The following is a 21,111-nucleotide window of genomic DNA, read 5'->3' on the forward strand; positions in this document are numbered from 1 at the left end:
GTCTACTGAAGCTGTAACATAGCTGTGGGTTGATTTTCTTATTGAAATAAATGGAAAATGCAAAACAAGCAAGGATGGAGGAAAAAAAAATCACTTATCACAATCTGTTGCTAAAGTTTGGAATAAATAATCTACATGCGCCTTCATCAGTTGTTTCACCCCAGTGATTTAAACTTTAACTTCGCATGTCTGTCTAAGGTTTTCGAAGTGAATCGCTAAAATGTGTTCATTGTTTGATGAATCTATCACCCAGTAAATCAAATATTTTGTGGCTTTTTGGGGGATGTTAGTTTATGCTGAAAAGGCTGCTGAATACGTTAACTTTTATTCCTTTGTCCTCAGAGTCGGCTTACGCACAGAGGCAACCTTCTGTATGCATAATGCTAAATATATCCTTTAATATGCCATTTGGGGGGAAAGTCACACATCGATTGTGTAAAACTTAACAATATGACAGCAAGGGCTTTTGTAATTTCGACCTTATTACAAACTTTAAATATGAATAAGCCATTTACTAATTTTTATACAAGCACAGATCAAAGCAAAGTGAAGCAGAGATTTACATTGTGATAATGAAAGGATTGTCACTGCGATGCACTGGTCGTTCTTGATAAAAATTCAATCAAAAGACAACCTGCGTGGGAAGGTGTGAGATGTTAGACAATAAAGAATCACAAACTAATTAAAGCTGTTCCTATCTCTGGCATCAAAGATATAAAATTTAACCCTCAGTCTGCAGATTCAGTGTCTGCGCTTTACGATAATGATGAGTACATCAACTATCTATTCTTCACAACTCGTCCTTGTCTGAAAAGGAACAACCCTTATTTGACTCAATTTTATCGATCACAATTCAAATCAGCATCTGCTCTCTGCATATGGACTAAATTTAGTCTTTGGTTGTTGAGAGCTTTCGTGTAATAGTCATGCTATTAAATCCTTACGAAACCATTATAATTACCATTGCATTTGATAAGTCTCAAACAGCTTGCGCTTAGAGGTTTTCCCATCAGGCTCCTTCCCATTTAGGAAAAAACAAATCAACGTTCATGTGCAAACAGCTACAAGTAGTTAATTAAAGTGAAGGGTCTTTCTATATTCAGCCCATGAAAAAGGGTTTCAAAATTTCTCTGAGGACCTCAGCATTGTCTACTCATTAGTCACAGGTGGAGAAAATATTCTTTTTGTTTTTTTTACCACAATGAATAAGCTCCGTGGAGTTTTTCTGAATAAAAAATAATCTGTTATTATGGAATCATTAGCTATATTGAACAGACTCCCTATTATATGCTATTGACTAATGATAACAAACAAGAAGTCAATAAAGATACATATAAAGAAGCAGAAGCCGGCATTTACTAGTTCAGAAATACTTTTAGAGCTGTGATCCAGCGTATCGGCACTCTTATCAGTGTGTCAGATGTGCAGAGTGAAAAGAAGAGTTTCATATTTTCTGTGTTTCTCTTCAAGATGAATTGATGGAGTTAACTGTGCGTGTAATTGAGGCTGTTTGTAACAGCCAAAGTTTAGAGGAGTGTCAAAAGTGAACCTGTCAGTCCAGATTGAGGTCACGCTGAGATACATCTTTATACTGAAAAGTTTGCCTCCTGTTTCTGGGGGGGGGGGGGAAGTTATTACTGTTGAATTCCATGTGCAACCAATTGCTTTATTAAGTTAGACCACAGGGAAGGGAAAATTGTATTTTTCATTACACTAATCAACCGTAAAATTTAACCAGAGATGTCTTTTTGTGTCCCTTAACGTATTTTCGATGCTGCAAAAATGTCTACTTGTTTTACAGCACATATGGTTTTTAAAATATTTATTGGTTTGTTTTTACACACAAGGCCATCCAGCGACAGCAACAGACTGCCTCTCGCTATTCGTAGAGGTCTTGGGCCCATCGTTGACATTCAGGACCAAGGGTTCCTTTTAAATTCTGTTATATTATTTAACTAAGCCTTTAAATTATTTTCCTATCCTAACACAGTCTCATGCTCCTCAGTAACATTGAATTTGTGTGCCTTGTTTGATGTTAATTCCTTGGGTGTAATTCTAAAGGTGGCGTTGTCTATCCATCCCATCCTAGTTACCACACATGCATAATAGCTGCTAATGACTGTTCTATAATTCAGGAGTAATAATACTTATAATCTACTTTCATTTAAATCTAATGATGGCAGATATAAATTATGTATTGTTCTTGCCTGTTGCTTACACATTTAGCAGTTGCAAGTAAACTACATATTCGGAGATAAGGTAGTACCGTGTTAATTCATGTTTATTTAAATCACATACCGTAGCTGACCTAACATAAAAACACTACAGTTAAAGAGTCATCCAGTGTCACAGGCGAGTAGGGGGCAAAGGATGGGGGACACCCTGGACTCATTGCCAGTCAACTGCAGGGCAGATATAGAAATACATCTATTCAAACTCACATCCGCACCTCTGTACAGTGAGTCGTCAACTAAACTATCAAATGTATTTGGAATAGAGGTGGAAGACGGAATTCTTAAGATGAAATTTAACCTCTTGACTAGAGAGGCAGATCTGTAATCACAGTTACATTTTAAACTCCAACGTTCAAAATACATTTCAGCAAAAGAATTAGGCACAATGGCTGTAAAAGTAAATATGGTAACTGTCACAATATAGAAAGATAAGTCAAGCTGTGCAGCCTTTAGAAAATGCCTCAGAAGTGACACTAATTAAGCAAAAAGACATTTGCAAAGGCGCTTTTGCAAAAGGTCAGGAGGTTTGATGAGTCTAGATTTACACATTACCGGAGTGACTGCCACATCAGATCAAGAAGTGATGTGGATCATGTGGTTGTGGGGGTTGGGTGCTACAAATCAAAAGAAGAACATGCCTCTTGATATCAAATATAACTTCTTAATATGTGGAAAATTTTGACTATATAAAATATATAGTCAAAATTTTCCATCAGAATTATGTCAAGGGCTGTTGGTTCTTAAAGCAATCTATAACTGAAAACAATCTGTCTGGACACAAAGTGGGGTCAATATGGCTTTCATTAACACCTCCTAATACCAGTCAGGTATGCCAAGTACGTTAAGCTTGTGTAACTTTTGATGTTTATGAGGGAGTGGGCATGTAGGTGATTAGTGCAGGAATGTTAAAAATGGTTGTTTATTAACAGAGGGATTATTAAAGGATCTACTTTTAACACAGGCATCTTGAGATTTGGGCTTTATTAAACCCAATGGAAAACAATGTTAGTAAAGACACTGTTGTTTAAGATTACTCACTGGTAAATACTCAGTTTGACTATGAGGGAGGAAAATGAGATCTTGGAACCTATCTTAATTTTCAATTCATCTTCACCTTGGTAATTAGAACTCAACCGAGTTGACTTTGGGTATAAACAAAAAAACAAAAAAAACAAACAAACATCCAAACTCACATTCACACTTATTGACTGTTACAGTTAAATTCACATAAAATGCATGTTTTGGGAAAATGGAAGTTAGCCATTCATGCCAACACTGTCCTTACACAGAAAATAGTCCCTAAATACAGGTTATTGGTTAATGAAAATTTTGTAGACAACTTGAAATGTTCATAAACTAGGTCATTCCTAAATGGAGGTTTCACTGTCTGTGCAAAGGACCAGTAAAATTTTTTAAACACTGATTAAGGGATGGTATTGTGTTGACCTAGGGTCTGCTACATGGTAGATTGAATAATATCGTATACAAACCAAAGGTGGGAAATAAGCTTTACAAACAACACCCACTCAGTGATTATAACACTTACTCGTTAATCAGGTCAAATCAATGTTCTGATTGAAGCTTTGTTATGAGGATCATGTTGAGTATGTGTGCGTGTCTGACTAACACACTATTGTTTTGGGAGCAAACTTCCCTAGATTGAAAAACTGTCCGATTTGTATTTTCTTAAGGAAATCAAACAATATGCGTCCTACGGTGTCAGATGTTTGGGAGAAGCAAGAACATTGTGTGAAGACTTTTATAAAAAGAAATAATGGCCTGTATCCAAGTCACCTGATGCTAATCCTCAGTTGCAAACAGAACACAACGTAAGGTCCTAATAAAGTCCTAATTGTATGACTCATTTTGCTTTCTGCTTCCCTAATCACACTGACGTCAGAAATGTCATGACAATTTGTGACTTAATATGTTCCTGTTTCAAGGCAAACCCCATTTTTAAAAGGAAGTCCATCTCCATTTTAGAGACCCCTCACTATTTCTAGCCAGGCACCTCTGTTTGGTTTACTGCAGAGAAAAAACAAGACTGACTTTATTTATGGCTGCTGACAGGTGAGGAAAAACTGGGCTGACGCTGAAGCGACACCCTTCATCTTTACCTCAGATTACCTGACTGCTTGTGAAGGTGATGCACCTTTATTTCAAGCTACCTGACAAGTCAAATAAGTCCACTCAGGTGGTGATGGGGTCAAAGTACTTCTCAGCTATCACGTCCCTCCTGACAGTGCCCAAACATTCAAGGAGCGCATCAAATTTCACTTATTGGCTCATTCACTCAAGCACATTCAAGGCAAACCATGCAGGCAGGACACATGTATGCAGCATGCAATTACAAATAAAAAGCTGTGAACCGGTGACGGCATACGCTACCTTGGTATAGAGTTGAGTCAAAGATCATTCTGCCATCTGCCAAACAGATTCAAAAAAGAAAGTGAAGCTAGCTCTTCTTGCTCTTTCCCTTTACATGATAAAGGGGAACTGTACTTCCGAGGGCACAGGGGATTCTGGGGGTGTCCCCTTTCAGGCTGAAACTGAACCCAGAAGGATGCTCTCCTTGAGGAATCACAACCTCCTCCCGCTCCGGTTGCTGCTCATGCACAATGTCCCCCACTCACCATACGTCTTCAGCCTCCTTTCTCAGCTCCCTCTCTCCCTCTACTTCCTCATCCTGCTCCACTTGGACTCACTCACTCACAGGCGTGCATTCACTGAGGCAACCACAGGGCAGCACACTGCTAAATGCACACAATCAAAAGACAGACATATCAAAAAGAGACAAAAACACTCCTGTTAGCTCAGTTATACACAATCCTCTTGTACATTAGGGAATATTTTTTTGTGTTTAAACCGACAGCCAAAAAATGGGGATGGCTAAAAATTTTAGGCAATCTAAACAGCATTATTTCATGTCTTCCATTTCCTTTGCAATTTAACCAGATTTTGAATGAACGACCCAAGAAAGAGTGTGGAGGCATTGTGACAGAATGGAAGATGGCTTAATCAGTAGGACAAAGCAGATGTTATGACTCATCTTTAAAAAGAAGGAATCCCAAAGCCAGGTTCCCTGCAATATACAGTATCCTCTGCGTTATGTATACAGGCGCTGTGAGCTGGTGTGTGCAGGATCGGATTGGATGTTCTGTCGGGATGTGCTATTTTGAGCCCTTCGGTTGTGATGCACATCCATAGAAAGAGGGTGCTTTAATAGGAGAATCTACTCTCAAACTAACATCACTCCTCCCCCCCGCCCCCTTCTCCACTGATTCTGCTTTTCTCTCCGTGAAGAAAATTTCCACGCTTTAAGGGGATAACAGCAGGAGGGAGGCAAGTAGCAAGAGATGGCGTTGTCTTGTAGATAAAAATAGTCACGCGGTGACCCGAGCCAGTACCAGATGGCAGGCTAAGTCCACCTGGTAGCAAATAACAGGTTGACACAGTCATGTTTCCTTTCTCTTTTTTTTTTTTGTTTGTCATGGCTACACAATGTTCCCATATGACTACAGATCAATTTAGTTTGTCACAGTCATACACAAAAATGAATAACTGGGTGAACCAAAACTTCCTTCAATTTAGCAAATAAAATACTCAGGAAATCATTGTTGGAAGATAAAGAAAAGAGGATTGCAGTTGGTCAACACTTGTGGTTGCATATTTGTGTAAATTCAGCATTAAAACTGGCAGGCATATCTAGATTTTCATGCTGGGGGAAATCTAGTTTTTCATGTTTGGGAATTTGGCACACTTGGCACTGCAATTTAGCCAGTGTCAAAAGCTCGGGGACTGTGTTAAAAACAGTCGCATTAACACCACACAATAAGAAAAGTGCCTGTGGAGTCTCTGGGATTTAACACTGATACATTGTTCAAATGGGGTGGCATCTGGATTCGACCCTGAATGGCGTCTATTTGAAATTGAAACCACTAATGAAATTTTACGTAATAAGTCAAGGTGACTGGTTAGAGTCGAGACAATTTTCTTTAGCATCATTTTCCTCCTCGCTTGCAAGACTGAATCATACATTCCATTGGATGGGAAGCTAGGAGGCTGTTTGTGCACAATGTCCCTTTCAAACTGTATTTCTGGGATTTTGTTTTTAGTTCAAAAACCATAACCATAGGTAAAGCTGGGAACTTGTAAATCGAGAGCTTAGCCTTTTGGCTCTACACCAAAACAGACTGATGCACCTGATGTCGTGCTGCTGGATCCTGCCTCAGCAAGATCTTTGAATGTCTCCTTCCTCCTGCACCAAATACATGGACAACACTGCATATAAGCAGGTCCTTCATTCTCTTTGCTGTCAGACTTTACAACATGTGTGGCACCTGATAAAAATTGTGTTTCGTCTCTACTAGCGGCATTTGTCTTTGTTATTTATCCTTTTTGAAATTTTGGCACTTGTTTTCTTGCACTCGTATGCGCTGCTGTGGCAAGTAAATTTCCCCGCTGTGGGATGAATAAAGTTCTATCATCATCATCATATAATGGCATCTCGAAATTAGTAGCCTCTGGCTTGTCACGGGACTCAGGCTGTTTGTGTGGCTAGACTTGCTGGACTCAGACGTCCTCTGAAGATGTGATATACTTTGGGTTTTAACTCAAGAGATATACAGTACAATAAGAAGTCACTGTTGAAGCATGTAATCTAACTGGAGAATAAAATGACAGTATAAACCATGGAGGCGCCTGACTGTTGAAGTCACATACAGTCACGTTTTAAAGTCAACACAAGAAAAAAAATGAACACAAATAGAAAATATGAAATTTAGTTTTGAAATCCAAACAAATTAGACCACACACTACAAAAAAGACTGCATTTGATTTTAGCGGTTTCACTGTAAATTAAACATTTGTCAGCGTCCTTTTAGCCTCATAATTAACAAATAACGAGCTTAGTGTCGTTCTGTTTACTTTGTGTGTGAGAAGGTCAACGTTGTCGAACGCTGTATACTGTAATCTGTCCATAATTAACCTTTACAGTGGTGATTCACTTTCAAGTCCGATCAAACATAATCAAAGTAACAATCAGATTTTTCTTTAAGATTTATATTTTATAATATGATAATTAGATAGAGAATGTATCCAGATTCAGATCTTGCTGAAGGTGCAGTAGCGATGCATGTAATTTATATGGATAAATTACAATGTGTGTGTAAATATTTGTTCAGCATTCCAAGATTTGAGCACAGGCTGACAGATCCTCCATCTATGAAGCTATTTTTCATTCTGTCATTCTTTTTTTTTTTTTTTTTAGGAATAAAAACATGATGGGCTTTAATTTACCCAACATCACTCGACTTCTGCCTTTATGTCAAGTGAAGTACCAGATATATCCATTTAATTCTGTCCCACAATGAATGTTCAGTAGTTTCTCGTTTTGAATCTTCTGCAGACGTCGCTATGAGTCATTAAAACCATATTTTGAAGTGGATCTGGCTAATAGAAAGCCGCTTATAATCTAACAGTGACAGAGAATTACAATGAGGTACTTTGAACATTGCTTTGTTAATTTCATGAATGTAGCTTGTCATTTCCACAACTGCCAGCTTTAAGTCAATGCACAGTAAAATAAGCAGTGATTATCTTTTAAATCCTGTTGTGACGAAAAAAAAAAAAAATCTAAGCACAACCACTGTATTATAGTAATAATTATATGCAAAAAGAGCATTGGACAAGTCTGACAGCATTGCTTGCTTCTCTATGTGTATTTTATGGCGGGATTTATTCAAAATGATGACGTAAGCATAACATCTCTACATTCTCTGTACAGTTTTCCTTAACCTTCATAAATACACATTTTGTACTGCACAATATGAAGTAGGCAACAGATAACATTTATATGGGGTGGCATGGCTCAGACCATGTCAAAGTGTCCTTGAGCAAGATGCTTAACCCCCCAGTAGCTCCTGATGGTATGTCATCAGTAGGTGAATTAAGAAGTGCCAAAGGTAGAAAAGTGCTATACAAGTGAAGGTCCATTTACATTCACCAAAAATAAAGCAAGCCTTGCAGGAGAGGAAGGCAAAGAAGGGTGATGCTGTTGCGCCACCATGTGGACAAAGTCTTCATCACCATGGGAGTTTTTTTTTTCCCATTCCAGTGTTTACAATATCAGTTATGCATTGTTACACCGACAACACAATAGTCTTTAATTTAGTACATATGTATGGAAAATAGATGGATGGACCTTTTATCACTAGCATAACACTTTCATGCTACAGTGCATCCAGAAAGTATTTATAGCATTTCTGGTCAACTTGAATTAAAATGGCTAGGATTTTGCTGGTCTATAAAAAATGTGCGCTTGGGTCGCCAGGCAACACACAAGCAGATTTTTTTTAAAGCAAAGAAATGCATCAACTCAATATGCTCACTACTGTAATTGGGCTGGAGTCTACATTACATTGGTAGATAATTAATGTTGCGCTCGAGTGTGAGCAAAGGGAATAACTCTGGTGGGGCTTTGTTAAGCCACAACCCGAGAGACTCTGTGGTCTAGAGTCTGCATAGGAAGGGGATAGGAAAAGAGAAGGAGACTAAATCAATGTCCCTGCATTTGCTCATTAACCAAGGACCTTGGAAGAGGCAGCCACTAAGGAGTTGCCCTTGGGGGCACCCGAGTTGTGCCGTTAGGATGAAGATTCCCAATACTATTTTATTCATCCTCTCAACTGTGGTCAGCTCCTGAGCAGAGTGTCAAGTTAACATCATGGGTTCTATTTTTGTAGATGTAAAAACTAGCACATCTTGGTTATTGTGAAGGTGCAAGCCCAAATGAGCTAAACGAGTCCTTTAGCCAGCACACAAAACAAAAATCGCCTGTTTTTACACTGGAGTGCATCTACAAATTTGAGCCTTGTGTTGCTTTCACTTATGCATTAACACTAACTGTCGCGTAAACATGGCATCTGTATGGAAGAGGATTAGGGCCAGTGAAGAAAAAAAAAAATGGGGTGACAGGATTCTGATTTTTTTTCTCAGAATTCTGACTTGAAAGTGAGAATTCTGAGAATGAAGTGAGAATTCTAACTTGAAAGAAGTGAGGATTCCCACTTTAAAAATCTGAATTCTGAGAATAATGTCAGAATTCTGATAATAAAGTCAGAATTCTGACTTTAAAGTCAGAAAAAGGGCATTCTGACTTCTGAATTTTCACTTTAAAGTCAGAATTCTGAGAAAAAAAAAAGTCAGAACCTTTCACCCCCCCCTCCCCCCCCTTTTTTTACTGCACTGGCCCTAATCCTTTTCCGTATATCTGAATCTGCTACAATGTTTTCACTAACTGCAGGAAGACTATTTAATTCATTAATCTAATGAAAATCAATTCCCATTAGCATATGATGATTGATTATTATTATTATCATTACTATCAAGTGATAATGCATACACAGGCACATGCGTGCACATGAGCACACACACTCAGGGCCTCACTATGACATATGGCATAACATAATGCGGAATAACTTGTGATTTGCGATCCAATAAAAGGATCAGTTTTATAATCTCTCTGACTGCATTTTGTTAACTGGTCTGCCAGTTAAACGCCAAGAGAACTCTGTAAATTCAAACAGGATTATGTCTTTTGTTGTTTGGATTATATGAATCTAATTATGTTGCAAAGGGCTTAACTGCCTCTGTGGCTTATCAGCTTGATTTCCTACACTGTCACCGAAAGCCAGGCCAATTACTAGTTTGTTGAGAAAACAGCAGATTAAACTGAAACTGTAATATTAAACAGAAATGAATTTGCGGCATAATAAAATCAAAATGGAAGACCATAAACAAGTACATAGGTCCACAAAGATGTAATTGGGACATAACATATACAACCTTATACCTGATGTCTTTTGCTTTTTCAAATATTATGGAATGCAATACAATTGAAAAACATTAAGATTAAAGATTTCAACTCTCATCAATTCTACAACAGTACTATCAATTGCTACAACATTGAGATTTTTTCCAAGAAATATGTTGTTTAAAATTGTCTACAACAACATAAACAATCTAATAAAAATAACAGCAACCTGGATATTACATCCTGATATTATGGAAGTGACATAACCTAATGTAGCATATATGAATATGAATATGACTTCAAATTTTATAATGGTAGATTTTGAATGCAACTGTTGTTTATACAGTATATGTAATTTCCATAGCAAAATACATTTAAGACTGCTCCATGTAATAGGCCTAATGTGTTGTGATTCGGGCCGTCGGCGACTTGTCGTATCTTGATGGATCAGTCTTTATAAAGTTGCTGATCCTTTGTGCTTTATCCTTTTGTCATAAGTTCATTGTGTCATAAGCCTGATTCCATAATGTATTAGTTGCCATTTCCCTTATATGCTTTGTCCTGTTATGTCAACCTTTATTCTGTCATATAGACCTGATGTCTTACAGTATATAAACTCAGGTTACATTGAGAGAAGTTGTCAGCGCACCGAGCTTTCTTACAGTTAGAACGTCTAATTTTCTTGAGTGCCCAGCCCTGCTTTCACTTGATAAAGACTTTTCAACGTTTGTGCCATGTCTGCTACTAGTGACAATGTCAGTCAATACCACCCACATCGTTGTTCTTCTATTTTTATCTTCGAAACAAGCGAGTAGCAAAAAAGTTAAAACCACATTTATCATCGGATTTTCTGTTAAACACTTTTTGTAAAAGTTTTTTTCAAACAATCCAAGACGCTGGAAGACTGGAAATGCATCATCAGGCTTTCTTTCCCAGCATGTTGGTGATCAGAGCTTTTGCAGGGATGATAAAAAGATCAATTCCTCAACTGAGATCTGGAGCTTTCTCATTGAATTGGACTACTTTGACTTGAGTCCTCATTAGTGTGCTCATGCATACACAGCATTCACGCCGCCATATACTGGTACACATACAAGAGAAACGTCAGCTGCAGTTACAAACCAGAGTTTTTTTTTTTTTTTAAACCATTTAATTGCCAGATCAAATGTGGCCTAATTAGTAACAGTCACTCCTATTTTTGTAGAGCTCAAAGGGACGTTTTGTTTCTGCCTTTTATATGTAGGAGCAAAAACATTGCCTTGTAAGATTGAACACTTTCCCAGTTCTCTGTTTCAGTCTTGGTGAGGTGCTAGGGAAGCAGTTTTCACTCCATGAAGCACTCCTGCCTCCACTGAGACCATCATCCATTTGTAGAGGCAATCAGCATAGGACAGCGTGGGCCCAACCTAACCTTGTCCTGTGCAGAACGCTCAAATATACACAACTCACTGCAAGAGTCAAATCAGAGCTCCCCGTATAACATCAAACAAATTAAATGACATGCTGTAATCTAATTTAAAATGATGCACGGTCACTGCTGGTTATCAAAGATTGATTAACCAAGGTGAGTTGCGCTTGGTGTTAAAATTACAAATTCATCAACAACTTCATTTGATACAGCTGCAAAAATAAGATATGTTACCTTCTATTTTACACCCTGTGACAACCTGTGGCCGCTCACAGGTCAGTTCAGCTACGACAGCAGACTTGTGCTATGTAGGTCATCTCCAGACTCAAGTACACCATACACACACCAAGTGCTAAATTGTGTGTTCACCCACTCTTAGGCCCACTGCACTTGTGATCCAAAACGTTACATCTGCAATGCTATTCACCTGCGAAATGAATTTGATATGGACGGTTACAGCCGACAACCTACATTATTTCCTATTCTGATAACATACAGAGGAAGCTTCGAACATGTCTTTGTTTTTGTTGTGTTGGTGTAGACTAAGCATTACTTTAGCATACTTTTTCTTCCTCGACAGAACTTATGTTTTTCAAGCTGACATCAATCAATGAGGAATTACGCAGAACTGCTAAATATCAATATCTATAGAAGTAAATGTGACTGAGAATGGCTGTTTCCATGTGACATACAAATAGCAGGCAACCAGACTTTAGTTTAGCCTATCTTGCTTCTTGGCTGGGATGAGCTAATGACAACTAGTGCAAAAAAAAAAAAAATGGATGGATGAATGCTTTCTTGAATTAGGCGCATGTCAGAATGATAGCTGGTTTTACAATTTAAGCCAGAGAGAACAGACGTATTGCTCGTCAAGTGCAAAGAAAACTCAAAGATTTAAAGTGGAAGTGCTTCAGTGAATAAATGTCAAAAAATAGCATGCTATTAACTTTTCTCTATGGATTCATGGCAACGCCATAATTGGATAAATTGTCAGAGAGTGAGATATACTGACGACACGAGTCACAGGGACTCATCGCACACCAAGGGCGACTATTCCATTTCAATGCTTGGAGGACAATGGACCATCAGATTAGAAAATAAATTATGTAGAAAAGGAATCTTTAAACAAAGAGCTTTTGTTATTAATGTGTCAATCAACATATTCACATGAGTTCAGTTGCAGGAAATAAAACAAAGCAAAGGCCAGCATATGATTTCCACCAATTAAGTCTTCAAATGAACTTCATTTTACTTAATGTAATTATTTTAAAAACTGGTTATAGAAGTTGTCTTACCATCCAAGTTCATAGGGATAAAAGCAGAAGGTAAATGGCAAGCCTAGCAGTGCTATTTGCATCAGCCGGTTCCACTAGAGGGAACTGTAAGCAAAGTCTCATGCACTGCTGAGTCCATTCACCCAAAGAGCCAACAACGAGTCTCATAGCATAGGACGTCCCTCCACCAGACAAAAAAGAATAATTAACTTTATTTTAAATCATTTTTAGGAGTTTGACAGCTGATGCTAGATGTGATTGAACCATTCTAGTATCAGGAAAACAGTTTGTTTTTAATATTAAGGCACCTACAACAGGCTTCACTCATGAAACGATAAATGTAATCTCCAATGGAGTATTATTGTATATTGTAAAAGCTATTCAGAGAACATTTATGCATCATAAATAGTGTACATTTAGTCATGAGCTCCGTCAATAAAAATCTACAATAACGTTCAGTAACTGTTCAGATTTGGAAATAAAGGGAAAAGCAAATGCCGCCATTAAACTGTACACCAAGTGTAAAGCATACAAATGACACAATGAACTACATCCAAAACACTGATGATCACTGAAATGAGCACCATTATGACACACAGACAACTTTGATAATATTAGTGGTCATACAATTTGACCTCCAAATTCTGCTATAGCATTTAAGACATGTTTTTATCCCATGAAATTTTGATGTGGCTTTAACACATTAAACCCACGAACGGCTGTGATACAGAATGATAAACATTTGCTGGAGAGCGAGAGTACCGATGGAAAAACATCATGATGTCACAAAGCGGGGGAATGGAGGACCCAAGTGCAGAAAAGCAAGGAAGCGGGGATGAGGTTCAAATAAAAATTGATTTAATTTAAAGGAAAACAACAGAGACTAGGCACTACTGATCAACGGATCATGGAAAGACTATAGAAACAGAAGATCAAAACAACAGGCAACAAAGTGTCAAAGTAAACACTAGCAAAACAGATTTGAACACAATTGGGGAGCATAAAATGAAGCCTGACAAGGACAGAACAAAGCACATAGGCTAGCACACGACTCACAAAACAGAGGACCCAACAAAGACTAAATAGAAAGGGGGGAACTATAGCTGCCTTTACGAACTCGGGTAAATAAGTAAATACCAAAAACCAACGTCAAAAATGCACATGAACACCCACCCACTCGTGTCATAATTTCCACTGAAAAGCTGGAAAACATTTTTGAGAAATGAGCTGCGGAGATGAGATCAACTTTGACCTTTCAACATGGCAGGGAGTAGTGAAAGTGTCGTGAATGATAAAGAATAGCATTGTTAAGTGTTCTTTACTGCTTTAATTTGTGGCCTCCATGGTGCTGTGGCATACATAATTGTGATAACATCTTGTTGCCATGTTTAAAAAACCATAAAATTATAGCATAGGTGTATATTTACCGTCTGTTTCGCTGCATCCTCTTCCTGCAGTTGCAGATGAATTAAGAGGTCCAATATTGTTTTACCTAAGTAGCAGGTGACGGTAAACTCTGGGTCTGCCATGTTTCCATGTTGTTAACTACAACAACAAAAGCACTTTATCACAATGCACTTTCCACTTCACTAGGGGAGATTATCATCTTTCTCATAGCACGTGAAGGCAGCATAAATACAGACAAAATGATGAGACAATGAGGAAAACCTGAACAAGACAAGTGGCTGAGGGAGCTGATTGGAAGACACAAGGGGCGGGCCTAATGACAACAGGTGGAAAAAAATGATCTAACAAGATATAAAGAACACCAGGAATATAAAACACTGACAGAAGGGACAAGAAAAACAAAACAAAGTCCTAATCAAAACCAAACAAAGAACATGACATTTAATTTGCTTTATATTTTTTTACTTCTTGACTCTCCGTTCAACAGTGGGCTGAAAGCACTATAACAAGCAATTTCTTAAACAAATTTTTAAGTCAACAGTGCCATCTTGAAAAAATACAACTGTTCATGAAACAAATTTGAAGCTTCATTTTCCTATCACTTTTGCGGAGTATAAAATTACAACAGCCCTGATGGTTTTAGAAAAGTGAAAATGTTTTAGGAAAAAAACTAGCATACAACAAAATAGAACTGTACTTTAATAAAATGTGTACTTTGTTTCTTTATATATAGGTTTAACCTTTGTTCTGCTTTGATTTAGCTGCTTGTGTGCATTGCATCATGGGATAGCTTGCAAGGTTATGCACACTGCAATTCGATTGGCTAATATACAAAATCCTTTTTCTTGCTTGCAAGCAAACTGTGGATAGAGAATTTTTTGTAAGATTGTAATGTTTAAAAGAAGACATGAGCAATCAGAGTAGGTTGTCATTGAATATTTTATTTGCAAATGAAAGAGTAATAACTCATAAGTCGTAAAAATATACATTTTTAAAATTGTGATATTTACATGGATTGTTTTGTCATCAAACAAATAATTCTGCACGGTTACTCAAAACCAAACGACTGCAGAAAAAAAATGGATGATCTCCAAAGGAAACGAGTGTCTTCTTGCAAGTCCCCTTAAGTGACGCTGTGCCAAGCTTGTCTGCTCCTGACGCTTCAGCTAAGATGTCGTGGAGAAACAGCCGACCACACACATCCCACACAGACCCATGATGAGCTTAGCACACACAAAAGTGCAAAGTACATGAATTAAAATAAAAAAAGACAAAAATAAAGCTTCATAAATTTTTCTGTGAATGTATTTACAGTTGTAGATTCTTTTAAATTCCTTATCCAAATACAGGTATGATACATCAAAGCAAAGCATTCTCATTCCTTTGCTCAGATTCTTATGACATGCAGGTCCCTTTACATCCCTTTTCCAGGGTGACTTCAGCACCGTCCGTCATTTTTTGGGGAAAACGCATCACATTCCAAGGCCCAAAAGTCTGAGCAAGATTTCGCTCTGCCTTCAAGTCAGAAATAAAACACCTTCAAACAAACATAAAAACATTGTGGCTAGCACACAACACAGGTTAACCTAACACTTGAGTGTCGATGAGACAATACACATACAGTGTCGATAGAATACTGTTCTAAAAGACGATACAGAGTGTATGTTTGTGGGATTTATTTCCCTACTGAGATAACGGAAATCTGTTAAAAGAAAGCGCAAACAGCACATGGGGATGAAGTCAGGAATCTGCCACCTGAGTCAAAGTGCATGGAGGACTTCTAAAAGCTGGAAGACTTGCATCCCTTATTCCTCCTCCACCGTTGCTGCCGCTTTTGTTGCTTTCATCGACGGCGGAGGGGAATTTCAATGTCGTGAGCCTTGGCTCGATATCAATCGCGTTAGGAGTAGCTCCTCCTGATTTCCAGCTCGACCGTGCTCAGACTGACTCTTGTGACAGCCAACGTCTTGGAGAACAGGCTATTGTTGAAATGCATCGGCTGTCTCTGCGAGTGCCTGCGTGTTGTTACTGTGGGTATGATTATCTGCATCAGTACCTCTATTAATCAATATGAATACTCCCCAACATTTCATCCATCAAACTGATTCTGAAGGAGCAGACGTGTGAGCATTTGTGTGCTTGTGGAAATGCAGCTATATGGACAAAGGTATTGGGACACATCTACAGGAAACCATGCAATATTCAGAACTCAGTCTTCTGGTAAAGACTCTAGACTTAATTTCATATTATGTCTAGGTTTCTTTGTCCGGACGAAAATCATCTAACAATGCTTGACCTCCCTCAAAGTGTTCTCACAAAGGTGGAGGCATATCATCCAAAATGTCTGGTGTGAGGTTAAGAACTCAATCCTTGAGGTGGTACCCCAATGTTGTGTTTGACTTTGAGATGGGACCTCAGGAATTTAAAAATAGGATACTTTTAAGCAGTCTGGATTGCAGTGTCAGATTCCCAGGCATCTGAGAAGTCTAACCCAACCTGACTTGGATGAATTGACCAAGAGGTAGGTTACTTCCCAAGACCTTTGTCCACATGCAAACTTCTTAATATAGTATTTGCCTGTGGAAAATTCTCTCGTGTGCGTGTGCACCCATGGCCAAGTGTAAAAGCATGAAGCCCAGTTATGAATTATGTACACGCTTGTCTCAACTCACTCCTCCCCCACAAGTGAAAACATGGCTACCGCTTGTTAGGCCAGCTTCAATTGACTTTTGAGTCCTAATGAAAATAAATACTGCCAGTCTGCATTCATGTCATTGTTAAATAAAGGCTACTTTGCCTGGCTAGATCCCCTCTCATTTGCTGAATGGCTAACAGTAGAGTGTGGGTGTGGCCCGGGGGCTTATACTGAATTAACATGCACGCACCCCCACTGTACACACACTCACATGCACACACGCACACTAGCTTCCCTGGTCAGATATGAACCGCTGTAGTTTAATATAAAAGGAATCTATCCCTCTCCCTGCACAGGCAAGTCAGATGGAAAGTCCCACATGTAAACTCAAAGTGCACAGCCCACCCCAGATCTTTGAATTAGAATTTTAAATTCCTTTTTCACATCAGTTCTACAAGACACTAGTACCAAATCCTAACATTAAGTGGAATCTTGAAAGTAGAATGACTCATAAATTTTGTATTATCTAAATCAGGTACACTCACATCACTACACTGTATTTCTACGACTGTACCTCATAAACACACATGCTAACATTAATTTGCCTTGGCGCTGGAGAGGGCAGCTTTATACTCCACAGTCTCCACTTTGTTGTTGTGGTGCATGCTCTTGCTGCTTTCACTTCAAGTCTTCTCTCGGATATCGTTTAAAAAGTTGTTTTTATAGACAGAATTAAAGGGAAAATAAGATTGTTCTTGCTATGGCATTCATTGTGCAGAGTGCACAGACTTCATTATCACTTGGTGAACAAAGAATAAATTATTTAGCATAGGAGTATAATATTTAAAAAAAAAAAAAAAATCCAAGTCTGTGTAAATACTAAATGCAGCCAACACCCTCTTGGCAAATGGTTGCCGTTCAGCGAAAAGTCTGTACTAGCACTGATTGAGAACACAAAACAACATGTTTTGAATTCACCTTTGGGTTTTCCATTTGACTTTTACATGTGTAGGGAGCAAATATCCCCTCAAGTACCCCTAATTTATTAAATCAAATGACATCATGTGCATATATCTATCTGTATGTACAATACAAAACAATACTGATTACATAATGTACAGTACATTGCTCGTGGCATGGGATTACTTTCTCAACAACTGATATTTTGCACTCTTCTGAAATCACCCCGTTGGGATGCTTCTTTTTTTCCGGGGCGATTTATTGCAGTGGCATTGATATTTGCCGCTATTGACCTTCTGAGTCGGTGAGACAGTGTGCTGATTGCTGAAGATAAGGACAAAGAAAGCCTGAAAAGGAATAATGGGTTGCAAAGGCACACTGATAGAAAAGCGACTTGCTCTAATTTAAGCTACGTTCAATCAAACTGCACTGGTTCTGTGACTATGTGACAAAAGGGGCAAATGGCTGATCGCAAGCAGACCAATAACACACCAGCACCCGCTGATTCAGCCAGACGGCCATTGAGCCACTCAATTATAATGGTTTCAGAATCCTGACTATACATACTCTTAGCTCTCAATACATACTGAAGCGATCATACTTTTCATTCCTCAGGCCTAATTGACCCTTTCTCACTATGATGTCTTAAGACATTGTCTCTTCTTTGGGTTATCTTCACTAATTCAGAGCATAACATGATAAGATAGGCAAGGTGTAGAGTAGACAGATTTCCGGAAGCAGACGAGAGGATAGGCCGCAAGAAACTGAAATTGGGGGATTACCAAATGCTGAAGCTCACAAATCTCTCTTCAAGGCTGTTTTCTTGATTTGATGACTTTTACTTGTAAGTCTTTACATCAACCATAGGAAGGTTCTCTAGCATCTCTCCTCTGGCCCCATAGCATCTTCCAACTTCTCAGGCGGTGTGTTTTCATGCTTTCATCTATGAGTCCATTATTTCTGATCCGATCAATACTGTGAAATTGTGCCGTTACATTGCACAGTGCAAGTACAATTGTAAATGATAAAACACTATGAAGGTCATTTGTTATTAATTTCTTCATGTCATATTACAAGAGTGAAAGCAGGTAGCTAATATTGGATACCTTCAGGCTGTGTGCCTCTACATCCTGTGCAGCCTGGTCATCCTGGAAGTGGGATTCTCAGCATCTGCAATCTCTTCTCAAGGTTTCTTCATTCCTCCCCATATGGGTTTTTGAGTTTTCTTTGCCCTCTTGGGGGGTCTACATTAGGGGATGTCGTTAATAGTTAACTGTGGGCTTGTAAAGACTCAAGTAAAGACTTTGAGATTCAACAGCTATGAAGGACTATATAAAAAGATTATGAAGATACCACCAGGGAAGAGAGGACAAACACCCCCAAATAAAGTTGCCTTCTATTATTTCAGTACCCCCCTGGGAGCGAAAATGATGACATCCATCCTTATCATCAATCACACATTCATGGTGACACATTTTGGTTTCACTTCTGAAATGCAGCAAATAAACAAATAAAAAAAAACTCTCCCACCCAAAAAAATGAGAATGGTGGCACTTCTCATGAGCAAGCTATCTGTCAGCCTTTCACTAGCTCGGATAAAAGAAACCCCAAAAAAATGAAGGGAAAAATATATATGCGACTTGAGCTAATCGAAGCTTATTCCCTATAATAAAAACATGGTCTGTTTATAGGCCTAGTACATGTATTAAATAGACGTAAAGGTATCCAATACCAGAGAAAAAGGTGACGATCCCATTGATATAACTCCACTGTGAGTGCTACATCCTTATACCTGAAGTTTGCCCTGCTGGTGGTAAAGCAGATTGGCTGTTCAGTCAGCTGAGTGAGTCTAAGTAAGTTCCTCGTGAGTTTCTCATGAGAGAGGTTGATGACGCACACACAAATACACACGCACACACAGACACACTGAAATACTGTGCCTGTCCGCACAAATGGGCACAACTGGGTCAACCCACAGGTGGCAAATGGGGTCTGTGGTTTTGGATCTGATGCTAGAAGATGACATCATCCTCCTGCTGGAGAAGAAAATATCTGCAGTCTCCATCTTGAACATCTCATGGTAGGAGGGGGCTACTTTTACTATCACTCAGCTTTGAATGTTTCCTCAGCGTTTTACCCCTTTGCTCCGTTACATGCCTAAAGTTTTGATTAGATAAATACTCGGCAAGGGGGTCCTTTCCGTTTGCCACACACAGTGCTTCCTTCCTTCCTTGAGTCATAAGACACAAACAGTGTCTTGTCTCTGATCTTGTTTTTTTTCTTTTGTGTAATTGAGTAGGGGACAAGCATTTCATATTTTCCCTTTAAGTATGCATTCATTAGAAGTACTTTTGGACTTATAGTATTGAATTTTTAATTACATCCTTTTAACTAGTTGCATTTCTTTGTTTATAGAAGAGTCTTAGCCTTTGGGAAGGGGGTGCAAGGTTGAGGGTTAAGGATGGGGAGTCTGGCATGGCTGGGGGAAGTAGTTAACTTTCAGTCCTACACAGTCTGAAAGGCCTTGGTCTGGGCGGGGACCATGAGGGTCGGTGGTGTCGGACCAGACGTATTCCTGGAGTTGAATTTGGGAGGAGTAGGGGGCGCGGGGGTCTTGGACGGCACCACTGTGGTGTAGGCCGGAGGGGACTGGGGAAAGCCCGGAGGTTGTCCGTTTTCCTTCAGCGCTGCAACTGCAGGTGGGCGGGGGCGGTGGCCGCGCTGGGCGCTGTTGTGCACCATCGACTGGGTAGAGGAGGCACCTGAACGTGAGCTGCCGGAGCGGGATGAAGACAGGGAGTTGGGCTTCACCAGTTTTGCTTTGGGAGCCTCTGCATCCTCTCTGGACAAACACACAGTCACATGAAGAATATTCACTGGTGTCAAAATATATTGCATGTACATGCACAGGCATCAGTCAGAGCAAGACAAAACAACGACAATGGAAAGTGAGGGTCTCCTCTATTTATTTCTCAGCATGTGCCTGCCTGGTCACAGTACGTGGTGTCATGTTTATCAGGCACTGTCATCACGTCAGCATTTTTGCGCATTGTGAAGCTCATTCGAGCAGCTGCTTATGAGGGATTAGTGTCGGCTTTTCCACAGAGAGTCAAAGACCTCTCGTGTAAAAACATATTTCTTAAAAGAATCTAAGAAGCCGAAAAATATATCAATAAAGCAAAAGTAATAGCTGGGGTTTGTCATAAACCTTACACCCAAAGTGGTTGTGGTCTGCTTTAAGCACATTGCCACTTGTCACAAGGCATACAAATAGAAAACGCTTCATCTTGTCTGCATTATTTACTGAGAGCTGGCCCTCTAACGTGTTACATTATTCATTGTTACATTCCTGAATGAGCACCTACACCGATGCAAATCAG

The 21,111-nt window shown here is 39.1% G+C and overlaps 2 protein-coding genes across 6 annotated transcripts in view; both read right to left on the bottom strand.

Moving 5' to 3' along the window:
* Positions 1 to 14,379, bottom strand: part of gramd1bb (GRAM domain containing 1Bb) — a 76,450-nt gene extending 62,071 nt beyond the window's left edge. For 4 of the 5 annotated variants that reach the window (XM_088379969.1, XM_088379968.1, XM_088379966.1 and 1 more), the window contains exons 1-2: positions 14,157 to 14,379; positions 4,623 to 4,987 (exon numbers count right to left, since the gene is read on the bottom strand). The gene's annotated coding sequence lies outside the window, so the exon portion shown is untranslated. The remainder of the gene's footprint in view (positions 1 to 4,622; positions 4,988 to 14,156) is intronic. The other variant, XM_088379964.1, reaches the window with a different exon arrangement.
* A 678-nt stretch (positions 14,380 to 15,057) lies between these two features.
* clmpb (CXADR like membrane protein b) overlaps positions 15,058 to 21,111 on the bottom strand; it is a 61,881-nt gene continuing 55,827 nt past the window's right edge. The window contains exon 7 of the mRNA XM_088381634.1: positions 15,058 to 20,573. Within this exon, the coding sequence (XP_088237760.1) occupies positions 20,237 to 20,573 (337 nt within the window). The 3' untranslated portion in view covers positions 15,058 to 20,236. The remainder of the gene's footprint in view (positions 20,574 to 21,111) is intronic.

Source organism: Syngnathus floridae, chromosome 7 (assembly GCF_059516105.1).
Source record: "Syngnathus floridae isolate MCC-2025c chromosome 7, RoL_Sflo_1.0, whole genome shotgun sequence".
NCBI classification, from domain to species: domain Eukaryota; kingdom Metazoa; phylum Chordata; class Actinopteri; order Syngnathiformes; family Syngnathidae; genus Syngnathus; species Syngnathus floridae.